The sequence below is a fragment of the Halichoerus grypus genome, chromosome 15, assembly GCF_964656455.1.
Source record: "Halichoerus grypus chromosome 15, mHalGry1.hap1.1, whole genome shotgun sequence".
Lineage (NCBI taxonomy): Eukaryota > Metazoa > Chordata > Mammalia > Carnivora > Phocidae > Halichoerus > Halichoerus grypus.
In genome coordinates, this window is record NC_135726.1 from 26,040,489 (window position 1) to 26,066,080 (window position 25,592).

A 25,592-nucleotide genomic window follows, 5' to 3' on the forward strand; every position below is an offset into this window, starting at 1 on the left:
CAGACTCACCCGCGCGCGCGTGCTCAGGGCTCTGACAGGTCAGGAGAGGGTGTGTGTGGCTCAGAACGGTCTAAAAGCGGCCGCATGGGAGTCTGTTTTTAAATCGGGATGGGGAAGCAGCAGCTGCAGATGGGTTCAGAAATGAGCTCCGTTTGCCTCTGGGTAGCTAATTATGGACTTCTGGCCTTAGCTAAAGTATCTGGCATTTACTCAAAATTCTACAGGGAGACACAGGCAAGTTTTAAAGAGGGGGCGAGGCATGAGAGATATGAACTAGAACAGCATTGCTGGTTGCTCGGTGCCTCCTTTTAAAGAGTGGCTATTCCCACGGCTTGTCGGTCATTGAAACTTTCGGGAGAATTTGTTGAGTCTGCTTGCTTTCTGCGTGACCCCGTTAGATGTGCGAGGCGGAGGTGAGTGGGAGGTGCGCAGGAGGAGCGAGGACCTTGGACCGTGGAGGAGCAGGGACAGGCTAAGGGGACTGGCCCTAGGGAAGCTGTCTCAGGCTGTGGGCCTTCCCAGGGAGGACGGGGACGTGGGGCAGGGGGAAGAGGGGAGAAAGGACTCCTTGCTCCTTACCGCCCCCCCCCCCCCACCGACAGCGGCTACCTGGTCTGCAGGTACACAGGCCTGTGAGGGTTTCCTGCTCTTCTGACGGCTCAGTGGGGAGAAGAGGCAGGGAGATGGACTGACCCCAGTGCCTTATACAGTAGGAGAATAAAGGAACATTCTGCAGAGAGACAACGCCCATTGCTGCCTGATTGTGAGGGCGCCCACTCCTCGGCAACCCTGGCAACTGTCGGTTCTGAGGAGAGGAGCCAGCTACCTGGGGTGTTGCTCACTGGCTCCCACTTTTGGCTTTCCTGAAGGTTGCTGTCTCCCGGGCGTTAGCATAAGCCACCCTGGAGGTGGCCATGCCACGGCAAGCCAGGGCATGCTGTGTGATCCTGGGCTAGTCGCTGTCTCTCTCTGGGCCTCAAGGCTCTATGTTAGGCAAGACCCTAGGCCCTGCCATGTAGGGAGACTGTGAGCCGTCCTGCAGACTTGAGAGAAGAGGGCACTACCCTGCCTCCCAGACCTTGGGTCTCCAAGGGTGGCGATTAGCAGTTGGCTAGTATCCAGGGTCAGCATAAAGGGATCAGGGAGAGTGGTGGCCTCAGCAGGCTAGGGATTAGCAGGTGATATTCTAGCCCTGGCCCCCTGCAGGCCTGCAGCCTCCCTCCCTCCCTCCCAGGAAAGAGAGGTCATGAGTGCCTAAGCCCAGCACCCGAAAGCCCTGGGGCCTGCCCGCCACCCCGGTCACAACCACTGGCGTTGGGCCCCACAGGTGAGGCGACCTGGGGAGAGTCTAACTTCTATGTCTGTACTGGGATATGCTCCGCAGACACCTGCCCAGGTGCTGAGACTGCTGGGTCCTGGGAGACCTCCTGGGAGGCTCATGCAGAATCTGGCTCCCTCGCTGTTCCACCTCCGGGGCTCCAGGCAGCCCCCCCAGACAGCACCCCTGAGCCCCGCCCCTTAGAGAAAACTCTCCCAGAGTTGCCTCTACGCACCACCCCACCCCCGATTTGTTTTTAAGTCTTTTAAAGTTATAAAATACAACAAAATACAGCAAGTGCATAAACATATAATGTAACTAATAATTTCTAAGGCGAGAACCCACGTTCTCTTATTCAGGCCAAGACAAGAGGTACTACTTTGCAAAACAGATTAGCAGTTTCTTAAAACACAGCACATAAAATTATCACAGAACGCAGCAATTTTATCCCTAGGAATCTTCCCAAGCATACTGAAAATATATATGTCCACACAAAAGCTGGCGCACAAATCTTCACAGCAGCATGATTTCAAATAGCCGATAGGTGGGAACAACCCAAGTGTCCGACTAGTGAGTAGATTCATAGACTGTGGTATATCCTCCCCCATGGAATATTCAGGAATTTAAAGGAAACGAAGTCCTGATACGTGGTTCCATGTGGGTGATCCTCAAAAACATTATGCTAAATGAAAGAAATCAGACACAAAAACACTCCACATGTTGTATGATCCATTATAGAAAATGTCCAGAAAAGGCCCATTTGGGGGGCCGGAGAGCATACTGGTGGTTGTCCGGAGCTATGGCTGAGGATGGGAGTGATTCCCACCAAGCATGAAGGGTCTCATCGGGGCGATGGCAATGGTCTAAAACTGGGTGGTGCAAATTGCCTAGCTCAGTCACTTTATTAAAAATGGGTGAATTTTATGGCATAGAAATTATACCTCGTAAGTTGTTTTTAAAAATTGATGCCAGCTAAAGAAAGCAAGAAACAGGGAGGGCTCTGCCAGCCCCTAGAAGCTTCCACATACCCCTTCCCCAGCTCAACCCCCTGCAGAGGTAACCGCTCTCTGGCTATAAAACATCACCACTGATTTGCCTGGTCGTTTTACTACGTATGTTTGCAGCCAGACAAGACAGGCTAGTTTTGCCCCTTGTGAGCTTTGTCTATGTGGCTCATCAGGGTCTTTTGAGTCTGGCTTCTTTCTCTCCATATATAAGCACATGAGGGTCATCCCAACTGGTGTATGGCCAAAGTTTGTTCATTTTCCTTGCCCTAGAGCCCCTTCCTCTTCCCCCAGGCACATCTGACTTTGCCCACTCCCCAGGGGCTCTGCTACCTCCAGGCTGCTCAGCCCAGGGAGGGGGGCATAAGCCAAGTCTCACTCATGCAGGGCCCCATGTGATCACTCCCCTGCCAGCACCTCACTCCCCTCACACAGGGACACAAAGCTGTTATTCTCCCACCGGCCACTCTGTGGCTTGGCCAAGGTGTGTGGTACCCTGGGTCCCATGGCAACTCATGCTGCTCCAACCAGGGCCAAGCAGGGCTCCTTCCCTGGGACCTCGATCCCTGCTGGCCCCTGGATGGCCCAGGTTGTCCCTGGCTGCCTGGCCACGGAGCTCCTGTCTTCCACCGTCACCTCCCCACCCCTGTTGGGCACCTTCTAATCCCTTGCACACGGCCCGCTGCTGCCAGCTAATCCCCCCATTGTGTCTGAGAGACCAGCAGCCAGGGGCGGGGAGAAGGTGATTCCTGCCTGGTGGTCAGCATCTGAGCAGGTAAGTCAGGATGACGTGGTGGCTCGGTGGGACCTCTGGTGGGACCCCCATGCTCTCCTTCTAGCAAGGCATTTAGGATAGGGCAAGGCTGGAGCCCTGGAGCCTCCCTCTCCGCCTGTGGGGCTCCAACCCCAGTGAATCCTCAAGGCAGCTTGCGACACGCAGATTCCAGGTCCCGCAGAGGGTTGAGAGGAGCCTAGAAATCTGTTTTCACCAGCTGCCCAGAAGATTCTGAAAGGCTGGTGGTCCCAGCACCATGGTGACCCTGGGCTCTCAGCTCCCCCTTCTTGTCTTCGCCTCCCTTATCCAATGTGGAATCAGCAGGGATGTGCAAATATATCCATGTGGGAGGAAATGATTGGGTCTGGGGGAAGAAGAAAAATTGGGAATGGGAAAGGCTTCCCTGGTCATTTCCAGAAGGTTCAGAACACAAACCAGAAGTGCTGCCCACTGGGAAAGGGTCTGCAGGACTGGCCTGCAGAAGCCAACCCTGAGCACATGTGAATACCATGGGGAGAGATGAGGGACATCTGGAGGTCAGCAGACCTGAGTGTGACTCAGCTTGGCCACTTACCGGCTGTGTGGCGTTGGGCAAGTCTACTGATCTCTCTGTGCCTCTGTTTCCTTAGCTGTAAAGTGGTAGTGCTAATCTTCCTGAGGCTGGTGGGCGGTGGGGAGAATGAGGATGAGTGTGATCTGGGGTGGAGGACACTTAGCTCTGCTTGGGCTCATGGGGCTGCCTGGGGCTGGCCGCGTCGGTGGACTCTGCCTTCCTAAACATATGATCTTGTGCTCTCCCAACCTTGGCAATCACTGTGTCTCTGCCCCCACCCAACAGGGAATGGAAGACCCAAGGGGTTCATGTCTGGCTCAGGTTCACCTTTTTGGACGCTGAGTCAGGGATCTGATTTCCCACCCAGAGCTCTGCCCCTCACCACGGCCTCTCCCAGGAGAGCTGGGCGGCTGAGGCCTGAGCAGGGACGGAAGTCAGGGCTGTGAGTAGAAGGACAGGCAGCATGGCCGGGGGCTGTGGGGAGCTGGGCACTGGGGCAGGGATCCTGGGCCTTCTGCCTATCCTTTTCAGCGTGGGGCCAGGGTCCCTGGCAGAGGAGGGACAGAGAGGCCCTCTGTCATGTTGGGCATCACCTCAGAAGGACCCTTTCGAGGGGGAGAGTTTGCACATACTAACCTGTGTGGTGCCCGCTGGGCCGGGCCAGCCCGCAAGGATTTAGTCAGAAGGGCAGAGGCCCCCCATCCCCAGAAGGGAAATGATGCCAGAAACTGGACCCAAATAAGGTAGGACAATACATCTTGAAAAGGGGATGTGACTGTCATCTTAAATATTTTTAAATCATGAAAATAGGTTAATGTCTTTGTTAAAATATTTTCCATTCATATGCTATTCATAATGTATTTTTTAAAATTTATCTTGGGATCATGCTGAACATGATACATTCTACAATTGGTGTTTTTTGCTTGACACCAAATAATAGTCATAGCCAACATTTATTAAGCTTCCAGTGTGTGCCCGTCACGTTCGTATTGGTTTATTTTTTTTATTTTTTTTTTAAAGATTTTATTTATTTATTTGAGAGAGAGAGAATGAGAGAGAGCACATGAGAGGGGTTAGGGTCAGAGGGAGAAGCAGACTCCCTGCCGAGCAGGGAGCCTGTTGCGGGACTCGATCCAGGGACTCCAGGATCATGACCTGAGCCGAAGGCAGTCGCTTAATCAACTGAGCCACCCAGGCACCCTCGTATTGGTTTATTTTATCCTCACAATCCTCTCCACAAGATAGGTTCTGTAACATCCCCATTTTACAGACAAGCACACTGAGGCACAGAGTTTAACTGATTCGGTCATGACTGGCGTCCAGCGCATGTACATCTTCCTGGACTGGTTCAAATAGAGCCACTTTTTTTTTTTATGGCTCCATAGTATTCCATTATTGGATGTATTGTAATTTAATACATGTCTCTCTTACAGATGAACATTTAGGTATTTTCTAATAACCAGGGTCCTACTGATGAATATTTGGACGCTTTTCATTTTTTGCTATAACACTGTGACGACCAGCCTCTTTATACACGTTTTTGGCTTGAGTATTTCTTTTCTCTCTTTTTTTTCTTTTCTTTTCTTTTCTTTTCTTTTCTTTTCTTTTCTTTTCTTTTCTTTTCTTTTCTTTTCTTTTCTTTTCTTTCCTTTCCTTTCCTTTCCTTTCTTTTCTCTTTTGCCTGAGTATTTCTATCAAGTGAGTTCCTGGAGGTATAATTTGTAGAAATGTTTTGAAAGATGAATGAGAGAAAAGGGAAATGTGTGACCCACAAAAGTGGCCCCCCAGTGGTGGGAGCAAATGTGGGTGCTCTGGGGAGGCCTAAGGACTCTGTGTCCTGCAGGTGTCAGGATGTTGAGCTGGGTTCAGAGGGTGCTGCCTCAGCCCCCGGGGACCCCTCAGAAGACCAAGATGGAGGAGGAGGAGGAGGGGGCAGAACCAGAGCCAGAGGTGGTGCCGGAACCAGAGCCGGAGACTGAAACCGCCCCCAAGGAGGCTGAGCGAGGCGACGAATCCCTGGTAAGAGACTGAGGCTGAGGGAGGGCATGCGGGCCTAGCGGCTCAGGGGATTCCCAGTGTGGGTCAGCTGCCCCCCAGGGACCTTCCACGGGGGGGACTCCAGCTCATCCAAACTTGCCAGTTCTGCATCCCATCCATTCAGGAGCCTGATGACAACTAATCCAGAAGCTCAATTACACAGATTTGATTTAGCTTCTAATTGATGCCAGGCCTGGGTGCTGTGCTGGGAGCATGATGATGAATAAGGCATCGCCCCCAGGGCTTAGCAGACAAGTACCGGCCAGGTCATTCTACCAGCAGACAGGGGCGATGAGGAAATGCAGGGACCTCCAACACTGGGCTCAGCTCTACCCTCCCGGGAGGGCCAAACAAGTGTATCAGACAGAACTATGGGAGCTCAGAGGAGGGAGAGAATCATCCTAAGTTTGGAGAGTGGAAGCTGGTGGGGGAGTGCCTCCCAGACACGGTGGGCTGGGCCCGGTGTTACTGGAGATGAAGCAGTGGGGCGTGCCGGGCAGAGGAAGGGCGAGTCCTGGGCAGCGCGGGGCACGTTCAGGAAACAGTGACTACCCCGGTATGGGGTTTGTGTGCATAGTGTTCGCATGCGCACACATGTGTGCACGTATGTGCATGCCCTGGGTCCTTAGTGGTATGTCTGCGTGTGCATACGCATTAGCAAACTGTGTGCATGCGAACACACACGGTTTGCATGCATGTGCGTGCGTGCATGTACACATACATGTACATGCGTGCGCACACATGCATTGGTGTCCCTGTAGTTCCATGTACATGTGGGGCATGCTGTGTGTAAGTGTGTGTATGCAAATGTTTCTGAGTCTGTGAATGTATTCATGTGTTTGTGCGTGCACATGTTTGTGTATCTGCGCATGTAAGTGTGTATGGACACACTTGTATGTGTCTGCACGTTTGTGTATGTACATATTTTGGACATCCGTGCATGTCTGCTCATCGGTGCATGTTCACATGCAGAACTGCGTGTGCAGGCGTACGTGCATATGTATGTTCGTCTATGTGTGTGCTCGTGTGTTGATGCACACATGAAAGGATGTGCTCGTGAATACGTGTGTCAGTGTGTGTGTACGTGTGTGTATGTCTATGTGAGGGAGCATATATACGCGCGTGTGTGTACACGCAGGCATCTGTATGTATCTGCAAGTGTGTGTGTGCATATGCACACATTTGTGTGTGTCTGATACTTGCAGGTATCTGCACGTGTACGTCTGCATGTGTGCACATGTCCGTATGAATATGTCTGCATGTGCCCGTGTGCACACGCACATGTGGTGGGGTGTGCATGCACAAGCAAGTGTACACGCACGTGTGTTTTGTGTCTTGCACGTACACATGCACGGGTGGGCATACACTTGGTTTCTGTCTGTTTATGTGTGTACACACCATCTCCGGGTTACTGCACATGTGTGCGCATGCATGCACGCGTCTGTGCGTATGCGGAAGTTTACGTGAGCTCGTACACGTCACGCTGAGCGTGCACATACACACACGTGTGCGCACGTGGCAGGAGCGGCAGGTGCTGCGCTGAATGCCCTCCCAGCTGCTGGAGGGGGATGGAAGGTCTGGCCCAGAGGAGAGGGAGAGCTCTGGCGGGGGCTAGGTTGGGGGGTCCTCTCACCTCCCTCTCCCCGTCAGTTTGCTCCAGTCTTCCTCCCTGTTCTCAGCCCACTGGAGTGGGGCAGTTTCCTGGGGGGTGTGATAGGCCCAGGGGCTACCTTGGTGGGGGGGGGCGGTGAGGGCCCAACCCTGGAGGAGGGATCCCTGGGGTCGTGAGGAAGGGAGCGTCCCAAGCCGGAGGTGAGCTGCCGGGATTTACAGGGACGGTTGTGAGAACAGAGCTGCTTGGTCCTGTGGGGTGAGGGGGTCCGTCGCGAGGTGGGTCAGGCGCTGCCCCTGCCTGAACCAGGCTGGGCTCACTGACGGCTTACGTGGTCCTGCTTGAACCTTCCAGCCACCTGAAGAGCCGTTGGAGGGGAAGGAATTGGCTGCAGCTGACCCAGACCCTCAGGGTGAGTGCCGGAAGCCCAGGTTGGCGGGCGGGGTGCCGGGGAGGAGTGTGTTCCCCTCAGGACCTTGCCGCGTCCACAGGCTGGCGGGCCCATTTCACAGACAAGAAACCGAGGCTCAGAGAAGTTGAGGCCTGGGCTCCTGGGGAATTTTTAGCTGAGCTGAGCTGGAACCCTGGCCTTCTGACTTCTTTGGGGCTCTCCCCTTTCCCCTGCCTCTGCCTTGACTTTCCTAGCAGGGTAGAAATGGGCAACTCTGAGGTTCCAGATCTAAAGTATGAGGGACTGTTTTCCAGAAATCCGGGAGGCTGTCCCTACTCTGTCTACATCCCTCCAGGCCCAGGTTGCCGTGGTTCCCGAAGTGAACAGGTACCACACCACCCTCCCCTCTCCTGGGGGCCAGCCCCCCTACCCCCAAAAACTAGGGAGCCACTTGGGGGTGGGGACTAGCCTTGCTCTCAGGTCGCTAGTCGTTCACAGACAACTGCCCAGATGCCCAGAACATCCTGGGAACTGGCTGAAGGGAGCCTCATGCAATGGACAGGGATCTCCTGGGCCAAATGGACAATGGGACCAAGAGAAACAGCGAGTAGGGGCCAGAGTGTTCTCAGTGCTTGGGAGAAATGCAGATCCAGTGTGGCCAGAGCTTCCCATTTTCCTAACTCAGCCAGAAATCCAGACTTTTAGATGACATCTCAAAGTTGGCTCATTTTAGACCATTAGCGCTTATCCAAGTGAGCCTACCTGTGGGGGGCTAGCCTCAGGCAGTGAGTCTGTGACCCTCCCATTGAGGCTGCCCAGCCTCAGCCACAAGGAAACACCCCACAAGAAACCCTCAACCCTTCTGGAGCACAGGATGTGTGCCAAGTATAAGAGGGGACCCCTGGAGCCAGGCTCAGGGGGAAGCAGGATGCTTCCCTGGCTGCTTTATACCCAGCATCTGATGGGGGTGGGCTCAGGATAGCCCTGGGCATACCTGGCCTCTCCAAGGGTCGGTGTTCCCCATTTTCCAGAGTTGGACACAAGACTCGGGGGGAAAGTGGCATATCTGAAGTCTCACAGTGGGGAGATAGACGTTTGGGATTCACACCGATTTCTTTAGGACACTGGGGAGGGCCCCCTTGGACCAGGGAGGGGCTGGGGACCTCGCGGGTGAGTCTGTATCTCTGTCCCTCAGCAGTTCCAGCGGGTGGGTGCTGAGCTGGCTCAAGAAGGGCATGGAGAAGGTCGTCCCACAGCCCGTCCCCAGCAGCGGGCCAGCCCAGAGCACTGCTGCCGGCTCGGAGGCCCCTGCTCAGGTACTTCCGGGGCCGGGAGCCGAGGTGGGCGGGGTGGGAGGCCATCGCATCTGGGCTCTCCGTCCTCATCTGCCCATCTGTCCTGGCAGGCCGGAGCACAGACGTCTGGGCAGTGCAGCACTGGGGGCTCAGGTAAGGCCAGGAGGCAGGACCGCTTTTCGGGGATGGGACTGGGGGAGCTTGGGATGGGCCCTGCCCCTGCAGAGAGCCCACGGGCGGGGGACTCTCATCAGACTGGCCCCGGATTCCAGGCTCGGTTTGAGTGAGGATGACCGGAGGAGGGGGTCCAGGCGGGCTTCTTGCTGCTCACCACCCTCCTCTCTCCTGCAGGTGGACTCGGGGAGGCCCCTGGGGCCCAGGACACCAGGTGAGTCCCCATCCCTGAGCACTGGTTTGGGAACCATGTGTAGTGTGTGAGTTGGGGGGAGCAGTGTGCCCAGAGCTGAGGGTCTTGGGTTCAGAAGCAGGTTCCACTACCACCTCAGTGTGTGACATTGGACTTGCCTCTCATCTCTTCTGGACCTCCCTGTTCTCATCCATAAAATGGAGCCAAAGGGCCCTGTCCGTCCCATGGTTTGTTGTGCTGATTTCTGGGAGATCCCAGAAGCAATAGCTTCGGACTTCTCAGACTTGACCAAGGTGGGCAGCTGCCTTGCCAGGGAGGGAAGCGAGCTGGGTGAGGGCTATGGCAAACAGGGGAGCCCACGTCCTTGTCCAGGAGGGTCCCTGCTCAGCTCCCGCTGCCTCTGCCTCAGAGGAGTCCAGGCCCAAAGTGGCCAATCCTCCAGTTTTTCAAGAGAAGCTAGAAATTTAGGTTTTTATGTAATCCTTGATTTTTAGCTGTTGCCAACTAATTGAAAAGTTTTTTGAACCCTGTGGACCCCCAAAATAAGCCCGAAGCCTCCAGTTTGCAGTCTCTGCATTCATCTTTATTCACCCCATTCATTCCTTCCTTCCCTTATTCATTTGTTAGACTGTTGGGTTCTTGAGGGCAGAGGTTTTTGTCTCGTCGCTGTTGAACCCCTGGCGCCCAGCACCATAAGGAGAGGACTCAGCACGGAAGGGATGAATGAATGAACGTACTCTATTCATTCACTCATTGTTCTAGCTCACAGTCTATTTCTTTTTGTCTCCTGGAGGCAAATCCCCAGAGGATTTGCCAGCTTTCTTTTGGGCCAAACCTGGGGGGATGGGTTCCCCTGGGAACATGGAGCTTCCCTGAAGATGGAGGGGCTGCCTGGAGGCCAGATGGATCTGGGACCCATTTGCCCCAGGACCAGCTATGTAATTTACGGGGCCCAGTGCAAAATTAAAAGGCAGGACTCCTTTAAAAAAATTAATAAGAGTTTGGGGTGTCTGGGTGGCAGAGTCGGTTGAGCGTCTGACTCTTAGTTTTGGCTCAGGTCGTGATCTCAGGGTCGTAGGATCGAGCCCTGCGTCAGGCTCCACACTTAGAGGGGACTTTGCTTGAGAGTCTCTCTCCTTCTGCCTCTGCCCCTCATGCTTATGCTCTCTCTCTCTCTCTCTCTCAAATAAATAAATAAATAATTCTTTTTAAAAAATTTAAGTTTAAGATTGTGATAAGTGCATGATACCCAAACTGGGCCCTTCTAAGTATCGGGCCCTGTGTGACTGCCCTGCTCCCAGACCCATGGAGCCAGACCCTGTCTGGGCCAGACACGGGGAGCCCCCCATGCTGCACTCACGTTCCCAGGCAGCCCCTATTCCTCACCTGCTGCCCAGGTGGCCAGGGCGGGGCCTGTAGTTCTGGGCCTGGTCCAGCCATGGGTCAGAATTTGAGGCTGGCCGAAGTTTCCCCCCTTACCTGAGGCCCTTCCAGAGTATCCAGTACAAGGTCTCCACTATGCACAATGGGACCAGAGGTGAGGAAGGGCTGGTTGAAGCCTGGGACTCCAACAGACGTTCAGGTCAGTGTGACTAGGCTGTTCCACTGACCGCTGGCCCCCTTGCAGGTCTGGGCCCTGGCTGCTCAGGTGGTTTGAGCAGAATCTGGAGAAAGTGCTGCCTCAGCCCCCAGAAACCTCCAAGGTAAGTCAAGGGAAAGGGGAAGCAGGCAGATGACCACCTGGGAGGCTTTCTGGGGCCCCAGGAAGGACCCAGCAGGCTATCCCCACCCCCTGGGACACATAGAGGGGGTATTCTCCTCCCTGGAGGGTTTTTGATGGAGAGGAGTGACTGCAAAAAGTAAGGGGGTTCATAGGGACAGATGAAGCCCCCTGTCACCTGCCCTACCTGCCCTGGGCACAGCCGGCCAGGGGAGAGAATGCACAGGGCTCGCTTTGTTCCATGACCCGACTCCCTGTTTCTGCTCTAGGACTGGAGAGATGAGCCTACAGATGCTGCCTTGGGCCCAGGTACAGGGAGGGGACCTGGGAAGGGCTGCCCGGCATGGTCACAGGCTGGGCTGGGGGTGCAACTGGGGCCTGAGGGATCCTGGGGGAGGACCTTAGCCGTCACCCAGGCTCACTGGGAGTGGGCTGTTGTGGTGGGCCTTGGAACCCCTCCCCAGTCCAGGTTGGAAAGCCAGTGGTGTGGGACGGTCTTGTGAGGTCTTAGATAAGCGCCTTGAGCTTCCTGGGTCTCGATTCCATGTCTGTCTGATGAGAGGGGTTGTTGGAGTGGGCTCAAGGGGCTCCCTACTCAGTCATGTGTTGGTGCCTCGAATCTGGCCCCCAGTGCCCATGAGGGGTCGCATGGAGCCCTGCCTTGTCCTCTTTAGACTCTTGCTCTCCCCACTGCGTAGAGCCCCCAGAACCCACCTTGGAAACGGAGACTGTGCCGCAGGCCCCGGAGAGCCCCTGCCTCCCCACGACTGGCCCCCTGGAAGCCAAGGAGGAGCTGACCTCAGAACCCCAGCCCAGCTCCCAGGCTTCCTCCCTGCTGCCCCCCAGCGACCCCGCCAGGTGAGCTCCCCAAATGCTACACCTTTCCTGGGGAGCAGGATCAGTACTTCGCCCCAGCCCCACACCCAACACTTCACCAAACTAGTTTTTTTAAAATTAAACATATGCCCCCAGGGGGAAATTTAAAGGGATTCCCAGTGGCCCTTCCCCGGGCAGCCCCGTCAGCCACTGTCCCCCCACATGTTCTGTATGCACACACAAGCCGGGGAATCCATTTCTCCTTTAGCCAAACACATGTGCCAGACAACAGCAAGATCTCTATACTGCTCCGCAGCTTGCTTTTTTCACCAAAAAGTGTCTCTTAGAGGTGGTTTTATACACATGGGCCTGCTTCATTCTTTCAGCAGCTGCCGAGTGCCCCATGATGTGGCTGCACCAGCTTTTCCTTAGCCATTTGCTGGCCATTTAGGTTCGTTTCTACTCTTGCTATGCTCGGTGGCCTTGTGCAGTAAATCTGTGGGGGTAAATCCGAGGAACTGGAGTTGCTGAGCCAAAAGATGCTGCCTTAAAAATCAGGATATGTGTCCCCAAATGCTCCTGGCCTGGCAATGTGGCAGAGACCTGCATGCACCTCCAGGGTGGGGTGGGGGGCCGCTGAGCTACCTGCTGGGGTCTGAGCGGTACCCAGAGGTTGGCCTAGGGAGGCCAGGGAGGAGGGCAATGGTCTTTGGGGCTGGAGACCTGGGTTCTGGTCTGCCTTCCGGTGGGCTTGCTGTCTGCCGTGGGAGGGACCTGACTCTGGTCTCAGTTTCCCCACAAGCCCCGCCGCTGAGACATGGCCTGTTCTCTCCCCCATGCAGGTTGATGGCTTGGCTCCTGCACAGGCTGGAGATGGCCTTGCCGCAGCCCGTGCTCCACGGGAAGGCTGGGGAGCAGGTCTGTGCTGGGCTGGGGGAGTGCGGCATTGGTCTTGGAGCTCAGACAAGGCTGGGTGGTCTGGGGGCAGAGCACAGAAGGAAGAAGGGAGCCTGTCGTGGGAGCATAGCCTGCCCATCTGCTCAGCTCACACTTCTTCCACACACTCGCTGAGGCACCTTGGCCACAGGGCTGCATCGGCTTGTTAACTGCAGGTCACAGTCAGTGGGGGAGATGCTTCCATGGAGGGAAGAGAGGATGTGGGGTGCAGAGGAGGAGCTCCCAGGAGCATGAAGGAAGGCTTCCCGATGGAGGTGGCTTGCAAGCTGAGACCTGAGGGAGAAGTAGGATGGGGGTGGGTAAAAGTGAAGGGGGGTGGTATAGGAAGAGCCCTTCAGGCAAAGGATCAGCATATGCAAAGGCCCAGAGATAAGAGAGGCCTGGAATGTTCTGGAAAGAAGTGGGGCTTGCAGGAAAGCAGAGGGCCCTGTGTGCATTTCTGAGAACCTAGAACTCCAACAAGGGTGGGTGAGGGAGCAAGACCTCTGTCACCTCTTTCTCTCCTCCAAGAACCTGGCACCTGGGGGTGCTTGGGTGGCTTATTTGGTTTAGAGGCCAACTCTTGATTTCGGCTGGGGTCATGATCTCAGGGTCATGGGATTGAGCCCCGCTTCACTTGGGGGTCTGAGCTCAGCAGGTAGTCTGCTTCAGATTCTCTCTCTCCCTCCCCCCTGCTCATGCTTCTCTCTCTAAATAAATAAATAAAATCTTTATAAAAAAAAAGAAAAAAGGACCTGGCACCTGGCCGTTCTCCCTTGGAGACAATTGTATATCTTGACAGTAGCACCTGGAACTGGGAGGCGGGAGGCCTGGGGCCCAGTCCTGGTTGCAACAGGAGGTGGACAAGAAGCCTCAGGGCCCCCTTCTCTGCAGGCCGAGCCCTCAGGCTCCGTGTCCAAGTGGCCTCTGCGGGTGGCAGAGGAAACGCAGCTTTGGAGTTTTCCAAGACGAGGAGAGAGGGGCCTGGTGGCAGGAACACTGTGTCCACGAACATGCCCTCACAGGGAGGAGGGGCTCCTGAGGACGGGGCTGGGGCAGGGGAAGGTGTGGTGCTGGCGGGGAGAGGTCTCGCCTGCAGACAGAGCTTTGAGGCAACCCCCCAGGAAGGCTGGGAGGAGGTTTTCCCCACACACAGAGTGGGAGGTAGGCAGGCCTCTCAGGCAGGGGGCCCAGCCCAGGCAGAGGAGCTGGGTGGGGGGACCCAGTGGTGATCCAGGGAGGGGAGAGCCTGGAGCAGGGGGTAAGCTCTGAGGCAGGAGGGGAGAAACAGGCCAGAGAGGAGCTGGGAGCAACGGGACCTTCTGTGGGTGTCCTGGTAGGGGATGAGGAAAACCCTCTTGCTTCTGTGTGTGCTGGGGGTGGTGGGAGCAGGGAGGCTGGTGAGGAGACACGTCATTTCCCCCTTTTTCCCCATGCAGGAGCCTGACTCCCCTGGAACATGTGCCGTGCAGACGAGTAAGTGACAACTTAGTGGGTCCTCATGGGCATCTCGGGAGGGTTGCTTGGTCTGAGTGCACAGTGGGCTGGTCGCTGGCCAGGCCTAGACTTGCTTAGGGGGTTCAGTCAGGGCCTCCTGACCTGGAGCTGAGAGAGCCCATGCCCTGCAGACTTCCCCTCAGGTCAGCCTGGCCCAGGGCCAGATGGTGGCTGGAGGCCCCTCCTAGGGGCTGAGGAGAGACGTGGTGGGGGACCAGGCTTGCAGAGAAAACAGTTCTGAGGCCAAGTTGGATGGACCCCCTTCCTCTGGGAGCACCCAGAGAGAGCCCCCCACTGCTTCCCTGGGCCAGTGGGTTGGGCTAAGCAGAGTCCCTGGATGAGGGGGGAGGGGAGAGGCATGGGGTTTCCCTGGGGGAACTAGGCCCCATAAACTCCGGCTGTCTTGAGCCAGGAGGGTTCCCCTCATCTGTGGGTGGGATGGGGAGCTGTGTGCTGCCTTTTATCCTAGCCCCGCACTAGTATCAGGGGACGGACGGAGGCCGGGAGGGGAAGGCCAGGGTCCCAAATCTGCCCTCCCTTCATTTCATGGCCTCAGGAAAAGCATGTGGCATGCAGGGCTTTTGTTCATTCACAGAGGTCACAGAGGGCCTGCTACTTGCCAGGCCTGTGATACGTTCTAGAAGTGAGCAGAGCGGAGTTCAGGGCCTGTGGGCGGTGGCCCTACTCCACCCTGGACATGGGCCCTCAGACCCTGGGCCTTAGGTGTCCTCCGGCTGTCCACCCTAGCTCCACTAGGCTGATGGTGGTCTTTCCGAGCACCCTGCGGGTGAGGATGGCCGCCGCAGCCTGGAGCGCAGCCGGGCCGGCCACCGCGGAGCTGGGGTCTGGCCGCAGGGCCCCGGGGCCGCGGGAAGAGATGGGATTTGTATGATGCTGAGATGTTGTGGGGGGCAGGCCTCAGCGCAGGGCGTGCTTAGTCTCGTGGAGACCCTGCGTAGAGCAGTGAGCCCCATATGGCTGTTGGGGCCGGCAGAAGCACAGGGATGTGCCCAAGGTCACAGAACGAGTTGTCACAGTGTGGCGACGAGTGTCCATGTGGCCTGGTAGCCGTTGTGGAGAAAATGTTCCCTGGAGCAGGGGCCCTGGAGAGCTCCAAAGACGGAAGCCCTGGCCCCCTCTTCTCCTCTCTGCTCCCCTGGAAGGAGTTCGGGTGCTCAGCCAGCTGTCGACGGGGCCTACCCACGAGCGCGGAGCGTGTGGGGCGTGGGTGGGCGCGGGGCTCCAGGGCCAGGAGCCCGGTGTGTTGGCGCCCCAGGGCTGCCGGAGCAAAGGACCGCAAACCCGGCGCCTGCAAACAGCAGAAACGCGTTCTCCCACCGCTCAGGACCCAGAGGCCCAAACTCGAAGCCTTGGCTGGGTTGGTTCCTGCTGCCCTGGGGAGAAACCATCCCGGGCCTCTCTCCTGGCTTCTGGTGGCAATGCTCCGTGTCCTACCGGCTTCCGGCTGGCCTCTGGTCTCTGCCTTTTCCTATCTGTCCAATCTCCTCTCCTTTCTCTTGTAAAGACCCCAGCCAGGGATGTAAGGCCCACCCTAAATCCAGGCTGAGCTCATCTTGAGATGCTTAACTAATGACATCTGCAAAGACCCTGTTTCTAAACGAGGTCACCTTCACATGTCACAGGGAGTAGGACTGAATATATGTTTTTGGGGGGGACACTGTTCAACCCATGCTACAGGAAAAGCCCAAGGGGCTGGGGGCTGAGTGCCCTCCCCGGCTGCCGGCTCTGCCCCCAGCCTCCCTGCCCATTCCCTCACTCATATACCTGCTCATTCATTCCCTCCGCCTGCCCACCCAGCCCCCCACCTTTCTGTCTTGTTTCAGGCGTGGCGGCAGCGGGTGGCCTCTGAAACAAGACAGAAGGGGTCCTGGGAGAGCGCAGATGGACAAACGGATGGATGGATGGAAGGAAAGAAGGGTGCCCTGAAGACCTGCAGGGGAGGGGAAGAGGAGGCTGTCGACCCCGCACCCTGCTTGAACAGTGACCCCCCTGCTGCTCCCCACGCTCTCAGGCAAGGCGAGGGGAGCCAGTCCCAGAGCCGCCTCTCCGAGACAAAGGCCGGCCCCTTTCCACGGAAGCAAGGAGAAGGATGGCCAAGGGCAGCCGGTGGGATTCAGGCTAGACAGCAGGAGGACTTCCCACCAGAAGGCTGTGGGAAAGCCCGCGGAGGACTCTCTTTGAGAGGTCGCTGGCACAGCCTTCAGCGTGGGGCCGGGCACCCAGCTGGTGCCCCCACGGGACACACTTTTTCCCAGCAGAGGATCCCCTTAGGCTTGGCTGTGTTCTCTCCCTCGAAGAGTTGGAGTCCACCAGTGGACAGCAACACATGCCTTTGCTGACATTAAAAAGCATAAATTGGCACATCACAGCTGTGATTGCATGATGTCCTTGCTTCGCGTGAAGCTAATATGAGTACTGAGGTTCGAAAGATGGGCGGGTTAATGTGGCAGGTGGTGCGGGGGGAGCAGGGAGGAGGAGTTTGCTAGGGATCCCGAGCCGGTTGCCCTGGGCCCTAGCGGGTTCACAGATGTCTATGTTTGGGGCACAGAAGGATTTTCAATATTAGAATTAGTTGCCAACATCTAAAAATGAGGTGGCATTGCAGAGGAAAAGTCTGGTTTCTCTCAAAAACGGGGACTATCCAGCTATGATGGACCTGCGCCATGCTTGTGAGGACAGTCTGATCAGCAGCTGCCTCCTGACGGCCGGGAGCACGCTCCCCCTCACCCACATACACTGTCTCCCTGGCCACACGGGCCTTTGACTTGGAGACCCCTGAGGTCCCAAACTGGCGGCGAGGGGAGGGCAACGCGGGAGAGGGAATAAAGTGAGCAAATGCCTGGAGGTGGGAGAAGGAGAGTAGTGGGTACTTCCGTGAATCCTGAGTTCTTGACGCAGAAGGTAAAACTAGAAGAGCTGGGCCCTGATTTTAGGGGACTAGGTTGTAGGCAATGGGGAGCCATTGAAGGTGGTTGAGCAGGGGAAGGACTTCACAGAGACTACTCTGAGGCTGAGCAAGCGTTGGAGGCAGAGGAAGCAATCGAAGCAAAGGTTCTTGATATCTGGGCCACATCCAAAGCATCTAGGACCCAGGCCTGCCAGGGAGGATAAGCCAGAGCTTGGGCTTTGCCAGCAACCCAGGCCTTGGCCTAAGATCCATGCCCCCAGCCCCCTGTTTGCTGATCCTGGAAACAGGAGCTCCTTCCCCAGATGCACCTGATGACCTGCACTGCTGGAATCAGAACCCTATTCAGTTGCCCTGAGGGACATCCGAGGCTGGCAGAGAGGATGCCGGCCAGGAGGTGGTGTGCCAGTGAGGGACTTCAGGAGCAAAGTTTCAGCCCAGGATGGAGCAGGGGTTTCCCCATGGGAGCTTGAGCACCCACAGTGCTTCGGTGGCCCCATCTGTGACCCAAGGGTGGGGCCCTGGAAAAGCCAGGAGAGCTATGAATCAATCGGATGCCGACAGAGAGGGTCTCGGAACCCCCCCCGGGTCAGCATGGCAGAGAACCCTGTGCCCGCCCCTCCTGCCCAGTGCCGTGGCCACCATCCTCTTCCCAGAGCCACAGAATCTTTGGCTGTAACGTGGGGACAGTACAGGGCACGGCTCACAGGCCTGGCACAGCCATGGAAGGAGGAAAATCTTGTAAAATGCTTACTCACTAAAGAGTACCCAAAAAGAAAGGGTTGAAAAAGAAAGCAAGGATGTAAACAAAGATGGCATTGACTCTTCAGAACCCAAATGCTGGGCTCCTCCAGTGCCCGTTACGGAGAGGCCCCCATGCCAGGGAGACACTCATGGGACATGTTCATCGCCTGGGATAGCACACCAGGGAATCGGGAGTCAGGGGACTTGGCAATGCCTGATGCCCCGTGTGGCCTTGGACAAGTCACTCAGCCTCTCTGAGCTGGCCCTGTGGCTTATCAAATGGCGAGAGTACTGTTCTCCCCATGCAGGGTTGCTGTGAAAGCTAATGAGCTCACGGGCCAGAGGTTGTCCTGTCCCCCGGATGTTCCCTGCTATGTCAGGTGGGGACTTGCACCCCAAGTGGCTGCTCAAGGCAGAGATGCTGCACCATGACCGGACGATGTTCTAGAATGACGTGTATGGTGTGCCTCCCACTGGATTCAGGGCCACGCTTGGAAGACCCTCCCTGGTCAGACCCCAGGGGTGTTTGTAGGGCTGGAGGAGCCAGGACCAGCATGGAAAAGGCTAGTTAGTTCAAGATGTGTGGCTGGGGGGTGCGGGGGACTCTCCTGGAGGGCAGGCTGACCCTTCCTCTGTGAGGCAGGATAATGTCTGTACTTGGGAGCTGGAGGTGGGAGCAGGACGATGCAGCTCTCAGAAAGCAGACAACCCTGAGCCGGGCACAGGGGAAGCACCCTGCAAAGGAAGGTGTTAACCTGGGTCTCAGTTTGCTCGTCTGTAAAATGGGGAATAACATAAAAGAGGGAAAATAAAATGGGGAGTAACAATTATTCCCAACTCAAAAGGTTAGTGCGAGGACTCATTGAGTTAATCCATGTATGTCACTAAGTACAGGGCCAGGCACATAGTAAGTGCTCAATAAATGTAGCTGCCATTATATTATTATTATTATTATTATTATTATTATTTCTACACCATGAGCAATAATTCCCAGTCACAGAATAAGGTGTGAGACCAACTCCCATTTAAAGTCGCTGTTCATAATTTCATGCTTGGTTGAAGGGCCAGCCAAGACCTGGAGCTTTTTGGGAATGCCTGGGATCCAGGCAAATCTCCCCACTTCCCCCCTTTCTCTTGCTTGTTGGGGGGCTTAGGTTCCTGATGAGACTCCCCTATGCCCACTTCTGGCGAGCTCACAGCCCCACACTGTTTGCATTGTCAGGGACCTGGGTACATGGACAAAGAGTGAAAATGACCAATTCCTATCTGAAGGTTGGACCACCTCTACCAGAAAGTCAATCCTCTTGGAAGCTGGAGCCTCTAGGCCCAGGAGGGAAAGACTCCTGGAAGCGGGAGCTGAGGTTAGGAGCATGTAGTATGCTGTCACCAGTGGGCGGCATCTAGAGAACAGGCTGGGGGCAGGCTCTCTCTGCATCCCCCGGGACAGTCCAGGCCACCTTGCATCTGCACGTGCCAAGGCGGACCCCGAGCCTGGATCTTTCATATCACCTGCAATGCTGTGGTTCTGCTTTTGCACAAAACTCCAAGAAGGAGGCCCAAGGGGACACAGAGGCTAACCGTAATTGAAGCTCTATCTCAAGGGGAAAAAGAGGGGAAAGACGACTGGAAGGAGACAAGGTGAATGATCATGTGCTTCAGCCTGTCACTTTAGCACTGGTCTGGTTGCTGAGGTTCCCCGGATAATGGTGTTATTTCTGCTGCTTGGCTGAGAGCTGGCTCATGGCGGTTGATGGCCAAGGCCCCCCATGCGGTCCCTGGGACTCAGAGGCCCAAGCCCACTCTCCCCCGCGCCCTGTGTCTCCTGCAGTCTGCATCCTCCCCAGAGGCCAAAAGGAGCCTGATCTCATCCTAGAAGAGGTTGACCCTCACTGGGAGGAGGACGAGCATCAGGACGGTGGCACCAGCCCGCAGGGCTCAGAGGCAGCTCCAGCTTATGAAGAGGAGAACGAGGCTGTGGAGATGCCCAGGTGGGAGCCAGAGAAAGCCCCGGAAAAAATGATTGGGGAGATAACAGGCACACGGTAGAGAATCCCAAAGGTACCAAAGGGCATAGAACAGGATTCAAACCTGCCTCCACTCCTTCTCCTAGCTGCACCTTGCTCTATTCTTTCAACAATATACTTTGAGTTCTTTCCACCTTCAGTGCATAGAGAGATCTTCCATTGTGTGAATGTGCCAGAATTGATCTAATCTGCCCACTGTGGGTGGACATTTATGATTCTGAAATTGTGTTATAAACAATTTTGCAGCACTCTGGCACGGATGTCCTTACACAGCCATGTGAGTAGGTGTGCAGGAGAAATTTCCAGAAGGGGGGGCTACAGGGTCATGGGTCACTGGAACGTGTGACAGTGGTAATGGTTGCCCACTTGCCCTCCATAGGGACATCATGATCTTTGTTCCCACTAGTGATCTTGGCGATAGCCTCTCGAGCTGGGAGGTCTCAGGTCCTCAGGCCCATGGCCTATGTTGTAAAGGTGGGGAGACTGAGGCCCAGAGAGGCTCAGGGGCTGACCCAGGGTTGCCACTAGGACGGCGGGGGCTGGGCCGGGCCCCTGGTGCCGTGAAGAGGCCTTGCTGCCGGAGGGAGCCCAAGGCTGCTCAGGTGGGGTTCCCCGGGTCAAGTCTTGGTTGAGAAGTTCAGCTCTGGTGTCGGGTTGCGGGACATCTTCCTGAAAATGGGGACAGGAGCTGGACTCGGGGTGGAGCTGCAGGTGGGCTTACCTCCTGCTTCTGACCTCAACTCAGGGAACTGCCTGGGATTCAAGAGGAGAGAGAAGCTGAGGAGGAGGCTGGAGAGGAGGAGGAGGAAGAAGAGGCGGAGCCAAAGTAAGGCGCTGTGTGTTCTCCGTCTTCCCCCCAAGGATGACCTGGGGAGGGGCTACAGTGAGGGGCAGCGGGCTTCTGGGGTGGGGGTACTCCTTCCTTTGTTCTGTGGTGTGTGTTGCTGGGCACTGACCAAAGAGGCTGGGGAGGCTGGGGGTCCCCCCGTGCTCAAAATGACCTGGGACTCATATGGCCCACGACTTCACAGCCTCCCACACCCCTGCACACACACACACACACACACACACACACACACACACACACACACACACACTAGAACACAGCCTCCTTGGGGGTGGGGGGTTTTGTCTGTTGCGCTCACTCCCATGTCCCTAGATCCTAGGCGCCAAGTAAATGTCGGCTGAATGCATGGCTGGAGGAGTGAAGGGGCCCCTGCAGTGGGCTCACAGCCCTGTCTTGAACAGAGCCAGGGCATAGGGCTGTGTCCCCCTCCACCCCGCCCACAGCGGTCCCATGGGGGCTTTTGACACCATGTAGGCCACCCTGGATTCTGTCCTGCTCATGAATGGTTGATTCTCCACCCCGATCCATAAGGATTTCACATGAACACACAGAGAAGTCAGTTAAGATAATGGTTAAAGAATGGCGATCAGAAACCACTAAAAGTTATAATCATCAAACTTGCTAAGAGACTAGATCTTAATTATTCCAGCCACTAAAAAGAAATGATAATTATGTGACATGATAGATTGTCACCATGGTGGCAATCATATTATAATCAATAAACGCATCAAATCAATGTGTTTTCAATGTGTAAATCAAATTTACACAATGTTCTATGTCAAACATTTCAATAATAATACAAAAGACCACTAAGAGGGAGAAGATTTTTAGCAATGTGGGATGGACAGAAGGACAGACAGAGAGGGGGACCCACGGGGAGATGGAGAGCAGGCAGCTGGACCTGAGTGTGGAGCTGGGGGTGAGAGGTTGGAGATGTAAAGGCAGGAGTCTGGTCGTGTAGACAGAACTGGAAACCAGGGGGCTGGAGGAGATCCTGGGGGAGCCAGCGTGGAGAGAGGAGAGGCCCAAAGGCCAGATCAGAGCCAGGGAGTTTTGAGGAACCAGAAAGGCCTGAGGAGGAGGTGCCAAAGAGGGGAGTGGGAGATGAGAACTGGGGGTTTCGAAGAGAGCCTCAAAAGCAGCCCTCATGTCCGGGGACAGTGACAATGCACCTGGTGGACATGGGGGGAGATGGTGCTTCAGAGGCAGGGGGCCAGGTTGTGAAGGCCTTGGACTTGCTTTCCCGGGAGCAATGGGGAGCCACTGAAGGTTCATGAGCAGGGGAGTGGTGTGATCTGGCAGCTGCACTGTGGGGAGACTGAGGCAGGGGGAGCTCGAGGAGGCTGTTATCAGGGGCAGGCCAGACTGATTTAATCTGTCCCTTGCTTTATTCCCTGTCCATGTCACTGGGCCCTCTGTGGTGTCCCCTGGCCCACACCATTCCTCCCTGGCCTGAGACACGGGCTCTGCTCCTCCTGGCAGAGTGACCTGGGCAGGTGCATACCACACAGAGCTTCTGCCTCCACGTCCGAGGAATGGGGACACTCACAGCCCCTGCAGGGTGGTGGCAGGGCCAGCTGTGTAGTGGGCATATTAGGGCCTGGCCTGCAGTGGGCGCCCCATCAAAGGTCGTTGATGTTCTCATCTGCACTGAGGGTCACTTCCAGTCCCAGGCAGGAAATCGTTACACCATGAGACCAACACAGGACTTCCGGGCCGGAGCCCTGCTCAGTGGCTTCTGCTTTTAGTCCATCTTTCCCTAGTTCACATACAATTTTTTTCATCCTTAGCAGGAGGCCACATAGTTACTTGCTTGCCTCCAGTGACAGGGAGCTCACAACCTCTTGAGGGCTGTCCATCCCATCCTTATACACCTCTGACTTATGAAAGTATTTCTTCCACCAAAAATAAGCATGTTTCCTTATGGTTTCTGTAACACAGTCCGATTCTGCCCTGTGGGTCCCCCAGAGCCAGGCTGCTCTCGCTGACAGTGACACCCCTTCTCCTGGGTGAAGACTTAGGTGAGGCCCAGCCTCGTTAGTGCAACCCTATCTGCCGTCTGCTTTCCACCTCGGAGGCCAGGGAGTTAGTGTGCTCACGCACATGCACACGCACCGCCTGCACACGTGTTCTCTGCACAGTACACGCATCTGCACCATACGTACACACCAGCACACAGGTCCTGACACACACGCTGGGTCACGTGCACACAGTTACACCCACACGCAGCCTGCGCACATGCACACGCACACACCACACGCGCATCCACATGTGCGCACACGTGCACACACAGGCACGCTGATACACGCACGTGCGCACGCTACGCCCTACGCACATGCTCACGCACACGGCACATGTATATAGTTACAAATGCTGCAGACACACACATATTCACATACATGTTTATCCAGAGTTTCAAACTCAGGGAACTTCTGGGCCCAGGGCCCTAGGTCGGGACGAGGGCCCTGGGTGAGAGAGTGAGAGATGCCCGGGCCGGGGCCAGAGGGCGTCAGGCGCGGGCAGGTGGACTGGGCTGTCACTGGCTCCGGGGGAGGCTCTGGGCCGGCTTGGGGTTACTGATGACGCGCGCGGGCCCTGGTAACAGGCAGACGGTCGCCTAGCGACCTGGTCTCTGCCGGCAACAGCTCGGCTTTTCCTAGCAACCGCAGCCTTTTGGTCCCCACCTGGCCTCCCTGGGGACATTTCTGCAGAGTTCCCTGCACATCCCCTCAATCTGATTAGAAGCAGGAAGGATCAGTGGCTCATCGGCGACCCGAGCCACACTTGCTCCAGAGCTGGCCTGGCAGGCTTGGGGCTGGGCTGGGGCTCTCCCAATTGTCTCCCTGTGTGCACCCGACCCAGGGCTTGGGATGAATGTCACCGCCCCCAGCTGACCTCCTGCATCATGGGTGTTCTTGTCGGCAAAGACGGCGAGACCCAAGTAGGTGGCTGCTTCTTCCTAAGGGCTCCCCTTCTTTCTTTCAGGGTTGGGGTGCCTGGTGAGGAGCGTGCTGAGGACCTTAGCTTAGGGGTGTAGCCTGCTAGGTGATCTGGGGGACAAGGAGCGGGATGGCCACCTCTTGGCTACTCCCTGAACCTTTAACTCGGATAGCCAGCTGGGGAGGTCCTCCGGGATGCCCACCTCAGCCCATCTGTCTGATCCTCTGCTTGGAAATCCCTGGAATTGGGGAGGTTTCCAGAAGTGGCTGGCCTGCGACTTCTGGGCTGGGCAAGACGGGGCCTTGGGCACATTGCCGACCAGGGACAACATGACGTTGGGTACGCAGCTCCCAAAGCAGCCCCTGGTGTTGCTGACAGGGCCATGGTAGGGCTCGTTAGGTGTCTTGATAGCTGGAGATGTTTGTGCAAGATGTTCCCCAATCCACATGGGTGATTCATAACCCGGCAGGATGCGACCTCCTCTACTATTAGTAATAATAATGACGAGAGCAATCATGACAACAGTGGCCATTTGCGTAGCACCCGGTGTCCATGCCAGCCTCTGGGCACCGGTTATTCATCCCGTTTCACAGACGAGAGAACTGGGGCTCAGACACGGTCCCCCGCACGTCCAGGGCTGCGCTGCCGCCAAGCGCGGAGCTGGGAGTAAAGCAAACCCTCGGTGCCCCACACAAGGAGAACTGCTTCTCAGTGTTGAGAGATGGAGGATCAAGAATGACACCAGACATGGGAAGTCTTTTTTGACTTTTTCATGAGATTCTCACCGGCCCTTCTGACCTCCCTCAAATAAGTCCGGCTGGACAGGCTGAGCAAGTCCCACCCATTTGACAGATGGGCAAACAGAGGCAGCCCGAGGGCTTCCCAGTGACGTGCTCAGGGCCATCCAGAGATGTCGTGGCCTGATTGTGGAACGAGCAAGGCCCTAGGCAGCCCCAGACAGGGCTGCAGATGTTCATGCCCTGGGCCTTTGTGCTTTGAGAACTGGGAAGGGCCTTCAAGCACATTTTAATTTCTTTTAACGTCAGACCCCAAAATGAACTTTTCGATGGAAGAGAATATATATACTATTGAATCTTATATAAATGCAGTCACAGAATCTAATATTTATTTTTAAAGACAAAGGGGCCCACGAAGGCTAAAGCACGCAGGCCCCCGGAAAGTCATCATGTGCCCTTGCTTTTGTGACTTGAATCTTTTTTTTTTTTTTTTAAAGATTTTATTTATTTATTTGAGAGAGAGAGAATGAGAGACAGAGAGCATGAGAGGGAGGAGGGTCAGAGGGAGAAGCAGACTCCCTGCCGAGCAGGGAGCCCGATGCGGGACTCGATCCCGGGACTCCAAGATCATGACCTGAGCCGAAGGCAGTCACTTAACCAACTGAGCCACCCAGGCGCCCTTGTGACTTGAATCTCTTTATGAAAATCTGTTTCTTCCTGGGCAGGGTGGGGACTGTGACCCTGACAGCTGAGGCCCCTTATGGTGGAAATAGCTACGTGATGATGAAGGGAAATGAAGAAGGTTGGGTGCTCGGGTCCTCAGGACACTTGCCTCACTCCCCCGTGTCACATGGGGCCGTGTAGATGCTTGGAGACAGGAAGCCAAGTACTGCGGACATGGCCTTGGGGTCAGAGATACCCGTGTTTTACCCAGGCTTGCCTTGTGCCAGCCGTGTGACCGTGGCCGGGCCATCTATGCCTTCGATCGCTGAGATGGAATGGGACTGGCCGCAGCCCTGGGCTCTCAGGGTGGTTTAGGTGAGGAGGGGGCCT

The 25,592-nt window shown here is 55.9% G+C and overlaps 1 protein-coding gene across 6 annotated transcripts in view; it reads left to right on the forward strand.

Annotated features, from left to right (window-relative positions):
- CNGB1 (cyclic nucleotide gated channel subunit beta 1) overlaps positions 1-25,592 on the forward strand; it is an 82,702-nt gene that overhangs the window by 13,022 nt on the left and 44,088 nt on the right. For 5 of the 6 annotated variants that reach the window (XM_078062853.1, XM_078062854.1, XM_078062855.1 and 2 more), the window contains 13 exons: positions 5,494-5,669; positions 7,654-7,711; positions 8,005-8,077; positions 8,886-9,006; positions 9,096-9,138; positions 9,337-9,373; positions 10,980-11,055; positions 11,342-11,381; positions 11,771-11,930; positions 12,731-12,806; positions 14,264-14,300; positions 19,820-19,979; positions 20,761-20,841. In XM_078062853.1, the coding sequence (XP_077918979.1) occupies positions 5,502-5,669; positions 7,654-7,711; positions 8,005-8,077; positions 8,886-9,006; positions 9,096-9,138; positions 9,337-9,373; positions 10,980-11,055; positions 11,342-11,381; positions 11,771-11,930; positions 12,731-12,806; positions 14,264-14,300; positions 19,820-19,979; positions 20,761-20,841 (1,130 nt within the window). In that variant the 5' untranslated portion in view covers positions 5,494-5,501. Of the gene's footprint in view, positions 1-5,493; positions 5,670-7,653; positions 7,712-8,004; positions 8,078-8,885; positions 9,007-9,095; positions 9,139-9,336; positions 9,374-10,979; positions 11,056-11,341; positions 11,382-11,770; positions 11,931-12,279; positions 12,340-12,730; positions 12,807-14,263; positions 14,301-19,819; positions 19,980-20,760; positions 20,842-25,592 lie in introns of those variants that run through there. The other variant, XM_078062858.1, reaches the window with a different exon arrangement.